Here is a 19,860-nt window from a genome sequence, read left to right as displayed (position 1 = left end):
ATCATCATCAACTGAAAACATATCTTGTACACACATAAATCTAAGACAACCACCAACAACAATCACCCATGTTCACTTACCTCAAAAATCACTAATATCACAGAAAACACTCATTTTTTATAAACATTCACACAAAAAATCATATTTGACAATATCTAAGCGCACTCACCTCACTACCACCAACACACGATGTCACACCTCACAGGACCAGCGAGGTCACCTCCAGTGACGTCATACTCCCATCTGTGTTTACTTGGCGGTCGGTAACATCAAACCCAACCCACCTTGTTAGAACCTTTTGTACCCACAATGTCTAAGAAGACTATATCCAAGAGGATTACCAGATTTTATGACCCCACCACTAATATCACAGAAAACACACATTTTTATAATCATTCACACAAAAATCACGATCACCAATTCCATATCATGTTTACCATCATCTATCAACCCTCATCACCAAGATCACCAAAAATCTAAGATCATGCATCTCAAAACTACTATGATCACTGAAAACACTTATTATTTTAAACATTCGCACAAAAATAAGACATACACAAAAAAAAATACCACGACACTTCCACCAACATCTATAACATAACATGAGCACTATAACATATCACCATCACCAAAAAAAAAAAAAATACACCCACCCACAACTTATACATTTCAATCACAAATTTAAGACATGAGACATACACACCAAATCTAAGACATTCACCTCCAACTAAGACATACACATCTTAACTAAGACATACACCAAAACCTATACTTGACATACTAACAATAAATATAAGAAATAAGCACAAAAAAAAAATTACCATGTCATGAGACATTACCAGAACTGGAGAATGAGGGAGGAGTTTGGTGGATAAGATGTAATTTCGGTTAATGAAATGTGTAAGTGTGAATGAGAATGTAAATTGGTGAGTGAGTTAGAGAAGACAAAATGTTATGTGATCTTAGTAAAAGTATAGATAGTTTTAGTGATCTTCATTATGATGATGTTTTAAGAGAATGTGTACAAATATGTGTGATCTTAGTGGTGGGGTTATAGAATTTGGTAAACGTCTTGATTGTGGTGATCTTAGAAATTAGAGATATAACAGGATGAAACAAGTAGATTCCTCTCAATAAGTTAAATGAAGTAAAAATGGGGTGTGACGTCAAGTAAACACAGGATGGAGTGTGATGTCATGGGAGGTATCCCTGTCTCTGCTGGTATGTGTTGGTGGTAGAGAGAGGAATGTATTAGATATTGTATGGAGTTGGTGATTGTGATTTTTTGTGTGAATGTTTATAAAAATGAGTGGTCATTGATGATAGTTGATGGATGTCTTAGTTTTTTTTTTTTTTTTTGTGTGTGTACATGTTATGTTTTCAGTTGGTGGTGATCCTGCTGTAAGTGTTACAGAGTTGTTTGGAAATGTTCAAAGGTGTTTTTTGTGACTATTCAAATGATTTATGAGAATTTTTTTTTTTTGGGGGCTCATGTCTGAGGTGAGTGGGATCGTCTTGGTTATAGTGATTTGAGGGGATTTCTGTAAAACGGGTGTTAGTTGGTGGTGTTGATCTTAGATTCTGGTGATTTTTAGTGTTGTTGGGGCAGTATTCGGTGCTGTTTTGGTAGTATTCAGTGATGTTTTGGGAGTATTCAAAGGAGTTTGGTGATGTTTCTTGAATGTGTTCAAATAATGTTTTTGGAGTAATCAAAGGTAATGATGTTTTTGGTGTTGTACAAAGTAAAGTGTGGTGCGTGTGTGTGTGTGTGTGTGTGTGTGTGTGTGTGTGTGTGTGTGTGTGTGTGTGTGTGTTAGTGTTGATAATGTCTCATGACATAAGTGTATGAGTTAGTTTTTGTGATACTGTTGTAAAAATCTGGAGAATGAGGGAGGAGTTTGGGGGATGAGTTATTACTTAATGAAATATGTAAGTGTAGATAAATTAGAGATGTCAAATCTTATTTGGGAGTAATCAAAACGTTGACTTGGAAATGTTTCAGTGTTGTTTGGAAAATGTCCAAAGGTGTTTATATTAGTATTCAAATAATTTATGAGAGTGTTCGAAGTAATCTGTGGATTGTTCTGTAGTGAGATGATGAAGGTTGCCGATGAGAGAATATTTCTTAAGAGATATTGAGAAAAGGTGGTCTCAAATGATGATGTATGAGTGTGTTTTGAAGGTGTTCCAAGTAAAGTGTGTTGTGTGTGTGTGTTAGTTGGTCATAGAATTTTGTGAATATCTTGGTTGCTGTGATTTTAGTTGATTTGAGATTGGTGATGAGATGCATTTATGGATGTGAAATGTGATTTTTGTGTTTGTTCTGAAGAGGTGTTTTGGGAGACGGATGAGTGGGTGTGAAGAAATGTGGGTGAGATGGAGAGGGGTATGGGAAGGGTTGTATTAAAAATTTAATGAAATATGAGGGGATTTTACTGAAAATAAACGTAATGTGTGAATATTATAAAAGAAATTATAGAAGTGAAAAGTTATGATACACTGGAAAAGATTGGAGTGTGTAGAAGCATGTCACAGTAGTTGGGTAGTGAGATTACTTGTTGTGAGTATAATATTAATTTATGTGGATACAAGGAGATGGGTATGGAGAGGATTTTATTAGAATTTTAGTAAAGTAGGGAGGAATGTATATTACATTTTAAGATTCAATGAAAAGAAGGGGGAAAATTTGTATCGAGAGAGGAAAAAAAAATTATGAATAAACTGGTAAGTGATGAGGGTTGTGGGTATTGTTGTCGAACTAGAGATATCGAAAAAGATGTTATAAGTGGGTTGTTGTTGTGGGTGTTGTGGGTTGTGGGGTGTTGTGGGTTGTGGGTTGTGGGTGTTGCTGTCGAACTAGAGATACCGAAAAGATGTTATAAGTGGGTTGTTTTTGTGGGTGATGTGGGTTGTGGGTGTTGTGGGTTGTGGGTGTTGTCGAACTAGAGATACCGAAAAGATGTTATAAGAGGGTTGTGGGTTGTGGGTGTTGTGGGTTGTGGGTATTGTTGTCGAACTAGAGATACCAAAAAAGATGTTATAAGCGGGTTGTTGTTGTGGGTGTTGTGGGTTGTGAGTGTTGTGGGTTGTGAGTGTTGTGGGTTGTGAGTGTTGTGGGTTGTGGGTGTTGTCGAACTATAGTTACCAAAAAAAAGATGTTATAAGTGGGTTCTTGTTGTGGGTCTTGTGGGTTGTGGGTTGTGGGTTGTTGTTGGTTGTGGGTTGTGGGGTGTTGTGGGTTGTGGGTGTTGTGGGTAATGTTGTCGAACTAGAGATGCTGAAAAGTGGTTATAAGTTGTGGGTTGTTGTTGTGGGTGTTGTGGGGTGTGGGTGTTGTGGGTTGTGGGTGTTGCGAGATGTGGGTGATGTGGGTTGTGGGGCGTTGTTGTGGAACTAGAGATACCGAAAAAGAGGTGATTCTGTTGTAAGTGTTCGTGTGTTTGGTTTGTGTTCATGTTTTTTTGCGCTCATGTTACATCTAAGTTTTAGGTGAGTGTACTCATAGAAATTGGTAATCTTCTTGGTTATAGTGATCTGAGGGGATTTGTGTGAAAATGGGTGTTAGTCTGTGATGTTGATCTTAATTTATGGTGATTTTGGTGGTGTTTTGACCGTATTCAGTGGTGTTTTAGTAGTATTCAGTGGTGTTTTAGTAGTATTCAGCGGTGCATTTGGGAGTACTCACATGGTATTTGAGACTATTCAAAGGTGTTTTTAAAGGTGTTCAAATGATGTGCAAGAGAATTTACGAAGGAGTTCTGGGAGTATTCAGTGGTGATTTGGCAGTGTTCGAATGATGTTTTTGGAGTATTCAAAGGTAATTGATGGTGTTTTTGGTGTTGTTCAAAGTAAAGTGTCTGAGTTAGTTTTTGTGAAACTGTTGTAAAAATCTGGAGAATGAGGGAGGAGTTTGGGGGATGAGTTATTATTTAATGAAATATGAAAGTGTAGATAAATTAGAGATGTCAAATCTTATTTGGGAGTATTGAAAATGTTGTCTTGGAAATGTTTTAGAGTTGTTTGGAAATGTTCAAAGGTATTTTTGTGAGTATTCAATGATTTATGAGAGTGTTTTGAAGGTGTTCAAAGTAAAGTGAGGTGTGTGTGTGTGCGTGTGCGTGTGCGTGTGCGTGTGTGTGTGTGTGTGTGTGTGTGTGTGTGTGTGTGTGTGTGTGTGTGTGTGTGTGTGTGTGTGTGTGTGTGTGGGTATTAACTTCGTAATATGTAAAATAGTGACTAGTGAATTTATCGAAAAGTGGTTATAAGTTGTAAGTGTTGTGGTGACTTTTTCTGATGAAATAGTTAAAACGAGAAAAATGTCTAGACTTGAGGAGAGTGAATCTTTTGTAAAGAAATTGTGGATTGTTGTGGGTATTAACGAAAAAATGTGGAATTATTTGGGTTATCCCAGGTTAAGAGTGAAAATGTTTTCCCTATGTTGTATATGAAATGTGTAATATTGAGATGGTGACGACGAAGATGATTCAGAAGAAAATGCATAGAATTTCTTCAAGAGAAAAATATGTTGATTTTAGTCAATGAATTGTACCTTTTTTCAATTAATATTTTTGTTGGATGTATATAAAATGCATTGGTTGTATAATAAATAAATGAATATATTGTGTATTAGTGTTATCCTGCATTTTATTGTCTGCTCGACAAGATTCAGCCTGTTGGTCTGTGTGAGGTCAACACCTGACGTCACTGACATAGGGGGAAGTCGACGAGATTCAGCCTGTGTGTGAGGTCATCACGTGACGCCACTGACCGCTGAGTAAACACAGGTGGGGTGACGTCACACTTGTTTAGACCTGTAGTAAGAGAAAGTACCATGCCCCATAGGGGGAGTTCATTTGAATGCTTACCCCCCAGAGGGGGGAATCCAAAAACTTGGTCCGAGGAGATGGAGTCTTCGTGTTATTTGATATCTAGAAAAACTTGATCCAAGGAGATGGAGGAGATATACTTGGGGTAGAAGTGGGTGGTAGGAGGTGTGGGGGGAAAATCTTTGTATTATTGATATCGAGAAAAACTTGATCCGAGGAATTGGAGAATACAAGAAAATTCGAAACCCCATAGGGGGGAGACCATTTTGAATGCTTACCCCCAGAGGAGGGAATCCGGTTGGAGTCCATTTTGAATACTTACCCCCAGAGGGGGGAATCCAAAAAAACTTGATCCAAGGAAGTGGAGTCTTTGTATTATTGATATCGAGAAAAACTTGATCCAAGGAAGTGAAGATCATAAGAAAATTCGAAAAAATTTGGGATGGAAGTGGGTGGTGGGAGGGGTACCCATAGGGGGAAACCCAAAAAATTTGAGCAGAGGAGATGGAGAGCACAAGAAAATGAAATTCAAAAAAAATTTGGAAAACGATAAAAAATTCGGGGAGCGGGGGCGATCCGGACGACGCTGCAGAAGGTGCTGCAGAAGGCACAGGGCGGGCGCCGGTCGAGCGGGTCCCGGTCGGACGGGCGCGGGGGGCGTGGGCGGGCATGCGGGCGTGGCGCGGAAGGAGTCCCCTCAGAGGAGACCGTACCATGGGAGACCATACCGTGGGAGACTGCTCTGTAGAAGGCCTTTTGGGAGGAGACTGTACCGTAGGAGCCACTCAGTCCCATGCGTTGGTCAGCCGCAGAGACCGCTCTGTAGAAATCACACCTACTATATGTATATATATATATGTATATATTTTATTATTATTATTTTTTTTATTATCACACTGGCCGATTCCCACCAAGGCAGGGTGGCCCGAAAAAGAAAAACTTTCACCATCATTCACTCCATCACTGTCTTGCCAGAAGGGTGCTTTACACTACAGTTTTTAAACTGCAACATTAACACCCCTCCTTCAGAGTGCAGGCACTGTACTTCCCATCTCCAGGACTCAAGTCCGGCCTGCCGGTTTCCCTGAATCCCTTCATAAATGTTACTTTGCTCACACTCCAACAGCACGTCAAGTATTAAAAACCATTTGTCTCCATTCACTCCTATCAAACACGCTCACGCATGCCTGCTGGAAGTCCAAGCCCCTCGCACACAAAACCTCCTTTACCCCCTCTCTCCAACCCTTCCTAGGCCGACCCCTACCCCGCCTTCCTTCCACTACAGACTGATACACTCTTGAAGTCATTCTGTTTCGCTCCATTCTCTCTACATGTCCGAACCACCTCAACAACCCTTCCTCAGCCCTCTGGACAACAGTTTTGGTAATCCCGCACCTCCTCCTAACTTCCAAACTACGAATTCTCTGCATTATATTCACACCACACATTGCCCTCAGACATGACATCTCCACTGCCTCCAGCCTTCTCCTCGCTGCAACATTCATCACCCACGCTTCACACCCATATAAGAGCGTTGGTAAAACTATACTCTCATACATTCCCCTCTTTGCCTCCAAGGACAAAGTTCTTTGTCTCCACAGACTCCTAAGTGCACCACTCACTCTTTTTCCCTCATCAATTCTATGATTCACCTCATCTTTCATAGACCCATCCGCTGACACGTCCACTCCCAAATATCTGAATACGTTCACCTCCTCCATACTCTCTCCCTCCAATCTGATATTCAATCTTTCATCACCTAATCTTTTTGTTATCCTCATAACCTTACTCTTTCCTGTATTCACCTTTAATTTTCTTCTTTTGCACACCCTACCAAATTCATCCACTAATCTCTGCAACTTCTCTTCAGAATCTCCCAAGAGCACAGTGTCATCAGCAAAGAGCAGCTGTGACAACTCCCATTTTGTGTGTGATTCTTTATCTTTTAACTCCACGCCTCTTGCCAAGACCCTCGCATTTACTTCTCTTACAACCCCATCTATAAATATATTAAACAACCACGGTGACATCACACATCCTTGTCTAAGGCCTACCTTTACTGGGAAAAAATTTCCCTCTTTCCTACATACTCTAACTTGAGCCTCACTATCCTCGTAAAAACTCTTCACTGCTTTCAGTAACCTACCTCCTACACCATACACTTGCAACATCTGCCACATTGCCCCCCTATCCACCCTGTCATACGCCTTTTCCAAATCCATAAATGCCACAAAGACCTCTTTAGCCTTATCTAAATACTGTTCACTTATATGTTTCACTGTAAACACCTGGTCCACACACCCCCTACCTTTCCTAAAGCCTCCTTGTTCATCTGCTATCCTATTCTCCGTCTTACTCTTAATTCTTTCAATTATAACTCTACCATACACCTTACCAGGTACACTCAACAGACTTATCCCCCTATAATTTTTGCACTCTCTTTTATCCCCTTTGCCTTTATACAAAGGAACTATGCATGCTCTCTGCCAATCCCTAGGTACCTTACCCTCTTCCATACATTTATTAAATAATTGCACCAACCACTCCAAAACTATATCCCCACCTGCTTTTAACATTTCTATCTTTATCCCATCAATCCCGGCTGCCTTACCCCCTTTCATTTTACCTACTGCCTCACGAACTTCCCCCACACTCACAACTGGCTCTTCCTCACTCCTACAAGATGTTATTCCTCCTTGCCCTATACACGAAATCACAGCTTCCCTATCTTCATCAACATTTAACAATTCCTCAAAATATTCCCTCCATCTTCACAATACCTCTAACTCTCCATTTAATAACTCTCCTCTCCTATTTTTAACTGACAAATCCATTTGTTCTCTAGGCTTTCTTAACTTGTTAATCTCACTCCAAAACTTTTTCTTATTTTCAACAAAATTTGTTGATAACATCTCACCCACTCTCTCATTTGCTCTCTTTTTACATTGCTTCACCACTCTCTTAACTTCTCTCTTTTTCTCCATATACTCTTCCCTCCTTGCATCACTTCTACTTTGTAAAAACTTCTCATATGCTAACTTTTTCTCCCTTACTACTCTCTTTACATCATCATTCCACCAATCGCTCCTCTTCCCTCCTGCACCCACTTTCCTGTAACCACAAACTTCTGCTGAACACTCTAACACTACATTTTTAAACCTAGCCCATACCTCTTCGACCCCATTGCCTATGCTCTCATTAGCCCATCTATCCTCCAATAGCTGTTTATATCTTACCCTAACTGCCTCCTCTTTTAGTTTATAAACCTTCACCTCTCTCTTCCCTGATGCTTCTATTCTCCTTGTATCCCATCTACCTTTTACTCTCAGTGTAGCTACAACTAGAAAGTGATCTGATATATCTGTGGCCCCTCTATAAACATGTACATCCTGAAGTCTACTCAACAGTCTTTTATCTACCAATACATAATCCAACAAACTACTGTCATTTCGCCCTACATCATATCGTGTATACTTATTTATCCTCTTTTTCTTAAAATATGTATTACCTATAACTAAACCCCTTTCTATACAAAGTTCAATCAAAGGGCTCCCATTATCATTTACACCTGGCACCCCAAACTTACCTACCACACCCTCTCTAAAGGTTTCTCCTACTTTAGCATTCAGGTCCCCTACCACAATTACTCTCTCATTTGGTTCAAAGGCTCCTATACATTCACTTAACATCTCCCAAAATCTCTCTCTCTCCTCTGCATTTCTCTCTTCTCCAGGTGCATACACGCTTATTATGACCCACTTCTCGCATCCAACCTTTACTTTAATCCACATAATTCTTGAATTTACACATTCATATTCTCTTTTCTCCTTCCATAACCGATCATTTAACATTACTGCTACCCCTTCCTTTGCTCTAACTCTCTCAGATACTCCAGATTTAATCCCATTTATTTCCCCCCACTGAAACTCTCCTACCCCCTTCAGCTTTGTTTCGCTTAGGGCCAGGACATCCAACTTCTTTTCATTCATAACATCAGCAATCATCTGTTTCTTGTCATCCGCACTACATCCACGCACATTTAAGCAACCCAGTTTTATAAAGTTTTTCTTCTTTTCTTTTTTAGTAAATGTATACAGGAGAAGGGGTTACTAGCCCATTGCTCCCGGCATTTTAGTCGCCTCATACGACACGCATGGCTTACGGAGGAAAGATTCTTTTCCACTTCCCCATGGACAATAGAAGAAATAAAAAAGAACAAGAGCTATTTAGAAAAAGGAGAAAAACCTAGATGTATGTATATATATATATGCATGTGCGTGTCTGTGAAGTGTGACCAAAGTGTAAGTAGGAGTAGCAAGATATCCCTGTTATCTTAGCGTGTTTATGAGACAGAAAAAGAAAACCAGCAATCCTACCATCATGTAAAACAGTTACAGGTTTCTGTTTCACAGTCATCTGGCAGGACGGTAGTACTTCCCTGGGTGGTTGCTGTCTACCAACCTACTACCTATATATGTATATATATATATATATATATATATATATATATATATATATATATATATATATATATATATATATATATATCTCTATATATATATTTATTTATTTTTATTATTTTTTTATTATCACACTGGCCGATTCCTACCATATATATATATATATATATATATATATATATATATATATATATATATATATATATATATATATATATATATATATATATATATATATATATATTATATATATATATATATATATTTATATATATATATATATATATATATATATATATATATATATATATATATATATATATATATATATATATATATATATATATATATATATGCAAAACAACCACTCTGAAAAAATAGAGAAATTCCAAGCGCTTTCGTGACTACTCACATTATCAAGGAACTATGAAAGTAAAGCATACAAGGAAGCTATATAAGGGGTCAGGCCAGCACCTCACTATCAGATCCCACATCGGTTAAACACCTGACGTGCGCCGACCCAACTTGGATAGGTTCTTTGCACAACTCACCCCACAAACTATTCTACCCAAGAAAATTTAAAAATTATTTGTCCAGTGTATTATTAAATTCTTACCAAATTATATTAATTATAAATGGATCTAATTTATATAAACCAAAGGAAATATTCATATTATTGTCAAAACTGCTTTTTTATATAGGGAACTCTGCTCTCAACATATTTAACTTGTATGCTCCTGCTGATAAATTTAATTACTTGGAGCTCCCAACTTGTGCTCATTCTGAGCCTACTCTTATTATTGGCGATTACAATGCGAGACACAAAAACATTGGAAACTCACAGTTTGGTAATCGTAATGGCAATCAACTGTTGTCACTCTTAAACAGTCATGATAATGTCCAAATTGTAGGTGACCTTGAACCCACACATATCTATGGAGGCGTCCTTGATCTGTGCCTGGGCTTCAACATAACTTCTGCCAGCTGTGAGTCTTCCATTGTAACAGATATAGCGTCTGATCATTTCCCTAGGCTAACCTCTCTAGATATTGGTAATACTATCCTTCCTGGTGGGATATTCAAACGGAAACGTTTTAATGTTCCCACAGATCAGCATGATGACTTTGTTGCACATGTGACTGACTGGTATAATTCCTATGAGTGTTCCTCTGTAGAGACCTTTAACAATGATCTTGAGAGCAGTATTCAGAACTACTTAGAGCCGCCACTGCAACCTCTTGGTACTCTAAACCCAACAAACTCCCATAATAATCCTACCTCCTTCAAAAACCATACTTATTACAATGATTCTAAACTTCGTACACTGAAACGTACTGCTCGCAGACTAGGCCTAGCCTATAGAAAACATCGTTCCCCTCGAATGCTGAGGCTCTTCCAAACTGCCCTTGCTGCTGCCAGAGAGCGTATGACAGAGCTGCGGCAAACCGACTGGGAAAAATTTGTCAACGGTCTTAATGCTCACACCCCACTTAGCCGGGCATGGAGGGACATAAATAGAATTAAGGGTAACCGAACTGGGCAGATCGCGCACCCTCATCCCTTGCATAGGGCGAATGAGTTAGTCAGTGCTTGGGCTGCTACATCTAGCTATGACAATCTTCCCAGTACCACACAGGCAAAATTAAATGACAAATATGATGCAAGGGAGAGACTTGTTTGCTTTATGCTCAGTAAGGCAGATGATTGCAACATTCCTTTCACTAATTATGAACTTGATGCAGCGCTAACTAAGGGCAACTCCACGTCGCCTGGTGAGGATGGTATTACTTACAACATACTCAGATTGCTGTGTCGAGTACCAGGTAATCCATTACTTGAATTATATAACATGAGCTATGTAACTGGGGAGCTCCCTCAATCTTGGACCAACAGCCTCATCATTCCAATTCCTAAGCCCAATCAACAAAATGCATTTCGCCCAATATCTCTTACTAGCTGCTTGTGTAAAACATTTGAGAGAATGATTCTTAATCGTCTCATGTACAGAATCAAACAATTTTTGTCTCCCCGGTTACATGGTTTCATGCATGGAAGGAGCGTGCATCATTGCATAGCCACCTTTCTCACCCTGCACACTGACAGCTCCTACACTACCTTCCTTGACCTTAAATCCGCTTTCGATGTAGCCAACCGACATGTAATAATTAGTGAACTTGCCAGAATGGATGTTGGAGGATGGCTTCTCCGCTGGATTAAAGGCTACCTGTCCAACAGAAAATCATCTGTGTTGTTCCAGGGACATGGAAGTGTAACTAAAGACTTTGAATTAGGAACCCCACAGGGAGGTGTGCTCAGTCCCACACTGTTCAATATTCTAATTAATGCATTACTTAATGCTATGCCTAGTCAGCCCCATAATTATGTGATTAGTTTTGCTGATGATATAATGATTCACACCACCGGATTCTCCAACACCCAAAACATTCTTAATCATGTACTAGCCTCGTGTCAGGACCTGGGGTTGATAATCTCTACTGATAAAACAAAGATACTCAATAGGCGTCCTCCTCGACAGAGAGGCACAGTTCGTCAGATCCAATTGCATGATGGGTCTCTTCTAGAATATGTAAGCAGATACAGGTATCTAGGCTTTGAGGTTCCACTACTTGGACCTGTTGTAACAAGACTTTGTCGCCAATACAAAGAACGACTAAGAGCACTTAGAGTTGTGGCAGGGTTTCACCCCAAGTATGGTGCTAATGTTAAAATTGTGAAAATGATGTATCTTGCTTATATTAGATCATTGGTTGATTATGCTGCGCCACTACTTGCTCTTGTGTCTGACTGGAAGCTTGGAGGGCTGGAAAAACTGCAGAACGAAGCAATGAGGATCATCCTAGGATGCCCTCGTACTGCCAAAATTTTAAATATGCAAAAAGAACTTGATATTCCAAGCATCAGAGATCGTGTTACTGAAAGAAATATCCTAATTGGGGTTAATATGCTCAGGCAAGCTCATTCAAACTCCTGCACAGAAGCCCTCCAAACTTTCCTCAGCACTGGTGAACACTCCTCCAGATGGATCGAAAAGACTGGAACCGACCTCCGCATGAATCAGATACATGATCTATGTCAAGTAAGGCAACAGCGGCACTTCTCCGCTCCATGGAATATTACCCCATTCCAAACTACCATTCCTCCATTTCCCCCCAAACTACTTCTTAAATCACAACCAAAACTTCGCCTTGAAGCCAAACATGAGGCCTTAAGCTGTACTGATAACTTAGTCACACAGCACACACTCTCGCAAATTATTTACGTTGATGGTTCTGTTCACCAATCCACTGGTGCAGCTGGTAGTGCTGCTGTTGTCGTACAGAGTGATGGCTCTCTTAAAGAAATTGGAGCACGCATCAATAATTGGGCCTCTACCCTTCAGACAGAACTGTTTGCCATACTCCTTGCACTGAAATGCATCAATGTATCAAAGATTGACAGTTTAATTGTAACTGATTCTCTGTCATCCATAAATGCTCTCAACTCATTAAGCATAAATTGTGGCATGCTTGTGTCAGAAGCCAGACACAGGTATGGTAGGATTGTGGACAGTGGAGTCAGAGTGCACATGCTGTGGATTCCATCTCACATTGGTCTTCAGATGCATGATAGAACTGATAAATTGGCTAAGCTGTATGCTTTCAAAGAGGGAGTAGATTACAATCTTGGCTTGTCAGGTAGTAGTTTGAGAACAATAATACGAAAAGAACTTCAGCTGAATTTTATGGACTTAAGGCTCAGGGAGATTGACACCAGTGAGTCCATCTATCATCATTCTATCATGCAGGAGGAGCCACATGTCTATGGTGCATCCAACAAAATAAGCAGACTCTTGGATGTCACTACCGCCCGGCTCCGGCTGGGTTACAAGTATCTTTGGCAGGTTAAATCACCACCACCAGATGTAGACCAAACGAAATGTAAACTTTGCCAGATGGATTATTGTCACACCCTGCGTCATTATGTACTGGAGTGCGATAAAATTAATGAATTTAGAAACAACTCACTCAGAAGTGTTCAAGAAATGGCTAAGTGTTTTATCCACAGTGGTATATTACAGACCATTCTGGAGAAATACCCTGACTTTGCTAGCTGTAAATAAAGCATTACCACATATGTGCATGTGTGTGTGTGTACTCACCTAGTTGTACTCACCTAGTTGAGGTTGCGGGGGTCGAGTCCGAGCTCCTGGCCCCGCCTCTTCACTGATCGCTACTAGGTCACTCTCCCTGAGCCGTGAGCTTTATCATACCTCTGCTTAAAGCTATGTATGGATCCTGCCTCCACTACATCGCTTCCCAAACTATTCCACTTACTGACTACTCTGTGGCTGAAGAAATACTTCCTAACATCCCTGTGATTCATCTGTGTCTTCAGCTTCCAACTGTGTCCCCTTGTTACTGTGTCCAATCTCTGGAACATCCTGTCTTTGTCCACCTTGTCAATTCCTCTCAGTATTTTGTATGTCGTTATCATGTCCCCCCTATCTCTCCTGTCCTCCAGTGTCGTCAGGTTGATTTCCCTTAACCTCTCCTCGTAGGACATACCTCTTAGCTCTGGGACTAGTCTTGTTGCAAACCTTTGCACTTTCTCTAGTTTCTTTACGTGCTTGGCTAGGTGTGGGTTCCAAACTGGTGCCGTATACTCCAATATGGGCCTAACGTATACGGTGTACAGGGTCCTGAACGATTCCTTATTAAGATGTCGGAATGCTGTTCTGAGGTTTGCTAGGCGCCCATATGCTGCAGCAGTTATTTGGTTGATGTGCGCTTCAGGACATGTGCCTGGTGTTATACTCACCCCAAGATCTTTTTCCTTGAGTGAGGTTTGTAGTCTCTGACCCCCTAGACTGTACTCCGTCTGCGGCCTTCTTTGCCCTTCCCCAATCTTCATGACTTTGCACTTGGTGGGATTGAACTCCAGGAGCCAATTGCTGGACCAGGTCTGCAGCCTGTCCAGATCCCTTTGTAGTTCTGCCTGGTCTTCGATCGAGTGTATTCTTCTCATCATCTTCACGTCATCTGCAAACAGGGACACCTCAGAGTCTATTCCTTCCGTCATGTCGTTCACAAATACCAGAAACAGCACTGGTCCTAGGACTGACCCCTGCGGGACCCCGCTGGTCACAGGTGCCCACTCTGACACCTCGCCACGTACCATGACTCGCTGCTGTCTTCCTGACAAGTATTCCCTGATCCATTGTAGTGCCTTCCCTGTTATCCCTGCTTGGTCCTCCAGTTTTTGCACCAATCTCTTGTGTGTGTGTGTGTGTGTGTGTGTGTGTGTGTGTGTGTGTGTGTGTGTGTGTGTGTGTGTTTGTGTGTATGTGTATGAGTGTGTGAGTGTGTGTGTGTGTGTGTGTGTGTGTGTGTGTGTGTGTGTGTGTGTGTGTGTGTGTGTGTGTGTGTGTGAGTATGAGTGTGTGTGTATGAGTGTGTGTGTGCGTGTATGAGTGTGTGCGTGTGTGTGTATGAGTTTGTGTGTGTGTGGGTGTGTGTTTGTGTGTGTGTGTGTGTGTGTGTGTGTGTGTGTGTGTGTGTGTGTGTGTGTGTGTGTGTTTATGTGTGTGTGTATGAATTTGTATGTGTGTGTGTGTGTGTGTGTGTGTGTGAGAGAGAGAGAGACTCAGCAATCAACATTTGCACCAATAACTCACTACAGTTGTGACTGGGTGTGGAAGTGTGAATTGCTCATTACTCTAAAATTTGTTCATGATTGCAGCCATGTATAAACGTAAGTAACCATTCTTACAGTATTCATTACCTTTGTAACTTGTGAGTTCATTACCTTTGTAACTTGTGAGTTCATTACCTTGTACCTAGTTCAGCCATCAAAACTTTGGAGCCCGGTCCCTGGACCCATTGTGTACCTCTGTAATCTGTAAATACCTTTGTAACTTGTCATGATTGTGACTAGACCTACCTGGAGTTCATTACCTTTGTAAATTGTGAGTTCATTACCTTTGTAAATAGTGAATTCATTACCTCTGTAACTTGCTCAGCTGTCAAATCTTTGAGGCCCAGTCCCTGGACCCATTATATACCTCTGTAATCTTTTGACTACCGCCCACAGGATGGGTATGGGGTGCATAATAAACATATTAAACTAACTAAACTATTTCTAGCAACTTTAAAAGATTTATCAATTACATTTCTTGGATATTTTAAATCATTACCTATTTCATAAATTTTGGATATTTCCTCATCTATGAACTCAGGACTACAAATTCGTAAAGCTCTCAGAAATATCCAAAATTTATGAAATAGGTAATGATTTAAAATATCCAAGAAATGTAATTGATAAATCTTTTAAAGTTGCTAGAAATACTTTTTACAATCCAAAATGGGACAACCAGCCTTATTCAACTAAAAATATGTTGGTTCTCCCTTACCATGAAAACTTGGTTGATATGCCTTCTCTTCTTAAGACTTTTAATATTAAAGTTGTATTCAAAAATCTTGATACAGTAAAAAAAACTTTTGATAAAGAATTCCCCCCAAAATGCTGATGGATGTGTCTATAAGATTCCTTGTAAAATTTGCGATAAAGTTTATTACGGTCAAACTGGTAAAAATCTCGAACTAAGATTAAAACTACATAAATATAGCATTAGAACTGGACAAGATTCCAATGCTCTATTTATTCATGTAAAAGATTTTAACCATCCAATTGATTTTCAAAAAGTTGAGAAAGTAGTATCAAGCAAGTCCATGGTCGACAGGAATATAATTGAATCTTGTTTCATAAAAAGCAGTTTTGACAATAATATGAATATTTCCTTTGGTTTATATAAATTAGATCCATTTATAATTAATAGAATTTGGGAAGAATTTAATAATACACTGGACAAATAATTTTCAAATTTTCTTGGGTAGAATAGTTTGTGGGGTGAGTTGTGCAAAGGACCTATCCAAGTTGGGTCGGCGCGTGTCAGGTGTTTAACCGTTGTGGGATCTGATAGTGAGGTGCTGGCCTGACCCCTTATATAGCTTCCTTGTATGGTTTACTTTCATTGTTCCTTGATAATGTGAGTAGTCACGAAAGCGCTTGGAATTTCTCTGTTTTTTCAGAGTGGTTGTTTTGCATATTCCGAAATCACCTGTTTACTGTGATCTTATTGCATATATATATATATATATATATATATATATATATATATATATATATATATATATATATATATATATATATATACAGTGGTCCCTTGTTTTCCGTAATTAATCCGTTCCTGGGGCCGTTACTATAAACGAAATTTACGATTTACGAATCAATTTTCCCCATAAGAAATAATGTAAATACAATTAATCCGTTCCTGACACCCAGAAGTATTAAAACAAAAAAAAATTTAACATGAAATATACATGTAGTACATAAACAATACAATGGGAAATGATGAATGAAACATTAACAGCATAACACTTACCATTATTGGAGATTCTTCTTAGTGTATGGGAGACTGGAGGAGGGGTTGCTTCTCTTCTCTGTTTCTTAATGCCACTAGGACCACCTTGAGAGTCACTGGAGTCCTGTCTCACAAAATAACTGTGGAGAGAGCTCTGTTTCTGGCGTCTCTTTAACACTTCCCTAAAATGGCCCATGACTTTGTCACTGTACATGTTGCCAACCTGGTTTGCAACAACCTTGTTAGGGTGATGTTTCTCCGTAAAGCTTTCCATCTTACCCCACATAGTAAAAATCTCTTTAATTTCTGAAGAAGGCACCTTCTTCCATCTCTCTTGCTCCTCTGCAGCAAGATTCTGAGCTGCGATGTGTTGCTCTTCCTGCTGAAGCTCTTGCAGCTCCTCAGTGGTGAGCTCTTCATTGTGGTCTTCCACCAATTCTTCCACATCCTCCAAACTCACATCCAACCCCATGGAACTCCCCAGTGCCACAATTAATTTTACAACAGACATAGGCTCATTAGGGTCAGTCCCAAATCCTTCAAAATCCCTCTTGTCGACACAATCTGGCCACAATTTTCTCCAGGCAGAGTTCAAAGTCCTGGTAGTCACTCCCTCCCAAGCCATACCTATAAGGGTTATGCAATGGAGGATGCTGAAGTGTTCTCTCCAAAATTCCCTTAGGGTCAAGTGAGTGTCTGTGGTCACAGTCAAGCACCTGTGAAACATTGCATTTGTGTAGAGTTTTTTAAAGTTTGCAATAACCTGCTGGTCCATGGGTTGGAGGAGAGGAGTGGTATTCGGGGGCAAGAACTTTACTGTGATGAACCCAAACTCCTCGAAAATTAGGTCATCCAAGTTTGGAGGATGAGCAGGTGCATTGTAAATTACTAGCAGGCACTTGAGATCCAATTTCTTTTCCAGGAGATACTCCTTCACACTAGGGCCAAACACTTCATTGAACCACTCGACGAAAATTTCCCTCGTGACCCATGCCTTACTATTAGATTTCCAAAACACACACAATTTACTCTTCATAACATTGTTTTTCCTGAACACTCTGGGATTTTCAGAATGGTACACTAGTAATGGCTTCACTTTGAAATCCCCACTAGCATTAGCACAGAACATTAGCGTCAGCCTGTCTTTCATAGGCTTGTGTCCTGGCATTGCCTTTTCCTCTTGTGTAATGAAGGTCCTCTTTGGCATTTTCTTCCAAAAGAGGCCTGTTTCGACACAATTGAACACTTGTTCAGGTTTCAGTCCTTCAGCCTCTATGTACTCCTGGAATTCATACACATATTTTTCAGCCGCCTTGTGGTCCGAACTGGCAGCCTCACCATGCCTTACCACACTGTGTATGCCAGTACGGTTGTTAAATCTCTCAAACCAGCCTTTGCTGGCCTTAAATTCTCTCACTTCACCACTATTTGCAGGTAATTTCTTTACCAAATCTTCATGCAACTGCCTAGCCTTTTCACAAATAATCGAAGTCATAAGAGTATCTCCTGCTAATTGTTTCTCATTTGTCCACACCAATAATAACTTCTCAACCTCTTCCAGTACTGGTGATCTCATTTTTGTCAGCATAGTTACTCCCTTTGCAACAACAGCATCCTTTATTTCCTTTTTCTTGGCCACTATGGAACATATTATTGTGTAGGGTTTCTTATACATCCTGGACAGTTCGGCCACACTTGTACCACTTTCATATTGTTCAATGATGGTTTTCTTAAATTCAGTCATATTTCTCACCTTCTTTACCACAGGCTTGGCACTAGGAGCTTTCTTTGGAGCCATGGTAGCTTATTTAGTACTTGCAAGCACTAAAATAAATGGAATATTATGAAATATTTCGCTAGAGCACGTGAGGGGACCTTCGCTCACTGGTAAACAATGCCAGACTGGCTGCCGCCCTGGCTCACGCCGTCGGTACGCGTCCCGGACGAACTACGACTCGCGAGTCAACCTATGAAAAGCGAGTTCATGTTCATACGAAAATACCCCTATGATTGGCGAATTTTACGATTGCCGGGAACTACGAAAAGCGGGGGACCACTGTATATATATATATATATATATATATATATATATATATATATATATATATATATATATATATATATATATATATATATAGAGAGAGAGAGAGAGAGAGAGAGAGAGAGAGAATTTAATCAATATTTATAGAGTTAAGGTATTGTTGACTAATGGTATTCAGATCACATGCAGTGTTAATGACGCTGGTGTAGATGATACCATGTCTGCTGTCTGCTTAACAAAGATATTATCTCTCATTGACAGGGGCAGCTGGCAGTTCAGACCAAACAAGTGAACCTAACTTACACGATTTATTGTCGGTAAGTACATTTCTTCGTTCCTCCTCTCTCCCATTTCCTGCTTTTTAGTTTTAATATTGTCCTCTCTTGCACGTTACACTTCCTTCCTGCCTCTCTGGCTGCTCTTCACTTAACAAATAACAACACATTACTGTACACATGTTAGACCGACCACTCATCTATCTATAACTCCAGTATGTATGTATTTATATACTGCAATTGTACCTTTTATGCATGTCTATTGCAGAACCACGTCTTTCAACAATCATTGTTCGGTGAGTTTTATCTGATGTTTACTAACATCTGCTGCAACAATGCATGTGAATATTAATTTATAGTGTGATTAACAATATTGTTAATGTGTATTCATGGGAACCATTGCATGTTCTAGGAGAGGAAGGGATAGTAAGTTGTGATCCCAGGATAGGAAGGGATAGCAAGGTGTGATCCCAGGATAGGAAGGGATAGCAAGGTGTCATCCCAGGATAGGAAGGGATAGCAAGGTTGTGATCACAGGATAGGAAGGGATAGCAAGGTGTGATCCCAGGATAGGAAGGGACAGCAAGGTGTGATCCCAGGATAGGAAGGTATCTAAGACCTTGGATAATGTACCTCTCATTACCACCAGACAAGACTCAGCAAATTGTAAATAACAAGATGGAAGTGAGTTGGAGCCTTCACTTGTTCCATAATTTTCATCAAACAACTCTATATGGAGGAAATTTATCTTGAATTATAATATAATAGCGAAAATGAAGTTTAATTATAATAAAAATGTGTAGAAGTGCGGGAAAGGCAGAAAATTGATGATAGTATT

General features: G+C 39.9%; 1 protein-coding gene across 1 annotated transcript in view; it reads left to right on the top strand.

Annotated features, from left to right (window-relative positions):
• LOC138851203 (uncharacterized) overlaps window positions 1–19,860 on the top strand; it is a 181,114-nt gene that overhangs the window by 94,473 nt on the left and 66,781 nt on the right. Inside the window, exon 4 of the mRNA XM_070080035.1 lies at window positions 19,009–19,064. Within this exon, the coding sequence (XP_069936136.1) occupies window positions 19,009–19,064 (56 nt within the window). The remainder of the gene's footprint in view (window positions 1–19,008; window positions 19,065–19,860) is intronic.

The sequence above is a fragment of the Cherax quadricarinatus genome, unplaced genomic scaffold, assembly GCF_038502225.1.
Source record: "Cherax quadricarinatus isolate ZL_2023a unplaced genomic scaffold, ASM3850222v1 Contig90, whole genome shotgun sequence".
Classification (NCBI taxonomy): Eukaryota; Metazoa; Arthropoda; class Malacostraca; order Decapoda; family Parastacidae; genus Cherax; species Cherax quadricarinatus.
The sequence above is the reverse complement of the archived record's forward strand: the minus strand, read 5'-3'. Positions and strand labels throughout refer to the sequence as shown.